General features: G+C 32.9%; 1 protein-coding gene across 1 annotated transcript in view; it reads left to right on the top strand.

Moving 5' to 3' along the window:
* Nucleotides 1-2,284, top strand: part of LOC106463332 (CAD protein-like) — a gene marked incomplete at its 5' end in the record, with an annotated part of 157,695 nt that overhangs the window by 53,174 nt on the left and 102,237 nt on the right. The window contains one exon of the mRNA XM_013923351.2: nt 1,349-1,513. Within this exon, the coding sequence (XP_013778805.1) occupies nt 1,349-1,513 (165 nt within the window). The remainder of the gene's footprint in view (nt 1-1,348; nt 1,514-2,284) is intronic.

Genomic DNA, 2,284 nt, shown 5'->3' on the forward strand with positions numbered 1-2,284 from the left:
CAGGTGCATCTATTAAAACAGAAATGGATGTTGCAGGTGTAGCAGTTATAGATGCAGAACCAGAAGAGAGTGACCTTTTCTTAGAAGATGAGGACCTACTGGACCTAAGACCACTAGGTGGAGATGAGACATATAAAGACGTCAACATTAGCGAAGAACTGACTGGCAAACAAATAAAATGTATTAAAAGACCTACTGTGCCAATATGGAGATATATTCACAAATAAACCTGGAAAAACAGACCTTGTGCAACACAAGATCGAGACCACAACCAGGTATCCAGTCAGAATGAAGCCCTATCAGATGCCTTATGCGATGAGAGATCTGATAAAGCAGGAAGTGGAGGCAATGTTGGAAGCTGGAATCATCGAGCCATCAAAGTCAGCCTATTGTCACCAGTTGTAATCATGAAGAAGAAGGACGGATCAAACCATTTCTGCTTAGACTTCCGGAAGCTGAATCTCATAACAAAATTTGACTTCGAATATATGGGTCCTTCTAAGTCAAACTATGAAATGCTTTATATGGTGGTCATTATTCTTCATCAAAATTTCAATACTTAAACCATCACAAAAATCGAGTCTTGCATCCATGAAATCAACTAGCATGAAGCTCCCTGTGATACTAGTCTAAAGTCCTAAGCTGGTTAAATGTCCTGAATCATGAATTATAATGCTAGATGTGCAACTTTATTCTATAGCACATTTCAAAAATGTGTGTGGATTGATGAATTATTAACCTGAAGTAGCCAGACTGACAGTACGTCCAGTTAATCTTCAATTTCTTCAGTACATTCCTCTTCAAAAATCTGTGAACGTCTTTCATTATTGCTATTTGTCTGTGACACCTACTGAATCTTATAAACCCTATGTTACAGTACAGATTGGGATTCATGTACAAATTCAACAGAGACGAGCTCATTACTATGTGAGGACATACTGTTCTGATACTTTTGGTAATGTACATCCACATAATGCTAAACACCTACTGTCACGGACATTCATCACATGAAAGTTTATTTTTTTTTCTTTCCCAAGACAAGTATGCAATAAATCTGCAAAATTTCATTTCTTTTTATATTTGATGTTACACACTGTGCCTGAAAGGAATGAAAGACCATTTTTTAAATTGTTTGTTACTGTGTAAGTTTTAATTTGTTTATGTAATAAAGTAATTGACTATCATTCCAAATGATTGTTTTATATATAATTAATTTGAATTTGTATTTTGGAAAATAGAATTTTACATATTTCAGCAGTTTCAGTTCTTTAATTATTATTTCTTTGTTCTTGAACATACAATTTTTGCTAACATGTATATTTGTGTTGTTTTGTTTTCTTACTATTAGCTTGCCAGGGCTGGAGCTCGATGTGATTATGCACTCTTTGTTAGTGCTACATCTGATAATGCAGACAGTTTACCTCAGATGTTTCGATCAGTTGTTGGACTTAAGATGTATCTGAATGAAACATATGGACCCTTACTCCTGGACTCGATTACTAACTGGATAAAGGTATTTGAATCTGTTTTCAAATCCTTAAAAGGTTCATTGATGGGAAGAAATCATAATAATCACAGACAGTAATTTTGTAGAGGTTATATTTATTTAATCCACCATGTAAGTTTATGCTGTCATTAGTTAAATGTCACATGTTCGAGCTTTTTATGTTCTAATATTGTTATTTGGAACACAGTTTTTCATAATAAAAATATACAGACTTCTTAATCCTATTGCCCCAGTTATTGCATGACACAAGGTTTTATGTCTTAAATTCAAAATTGTATAAAACTACTTTTTATTTATGTTATACCAATTAGAATAGCATACCATTTTAACTAATAATCCATATTTTAATAGTATACAAGTTTTAAGTTCTTAATTCTACAAGGCAATATAAAACAAATCTTGAATTTCCACTAGTGTGACCCAAGTGACACATTTTCTCTTGTCATCATACCTATTTTATCCACCATCCCTCAAAAAAGTACGAAATTAAACATAAATTACTCTCTATTGCTCAAAAAAACCATAATTTTTGTAGTCTTCAATTTTGTTTGGTTACAGAGCTATCAAATAGAAAATCGGACCCCTTCTGCAACACCCACCTATCTCATCCTCTCTTTCATAATTTGTTGACAGTTTTCTTTTATGTTTCATTATATATATTACCTATAACCAATAGAAAGTCAAGGTTTTCATTTATCAAATGATGTATTGTATAACGTTATGTTCTGAACAGTTAAATGTAAAATGCATTCAGACTATGAACATCATTCCCATGGG

Source organism: Limulus polyphemus, unplaced genomic scaffold (genome assembly GCF_000517525.1).
Source record: "Limulus polyphemus unplaced genomic scaffold, Limulus_polyphemus-2.1.2 Scaffold1380, whole genome shotgun sequence".
Lineage (NCBI taxonomy): Eukaryota > Metazoa > Arthropoda > Merostomata > Xiphosura > Limulidae > Limulus > Limulus polyphemus.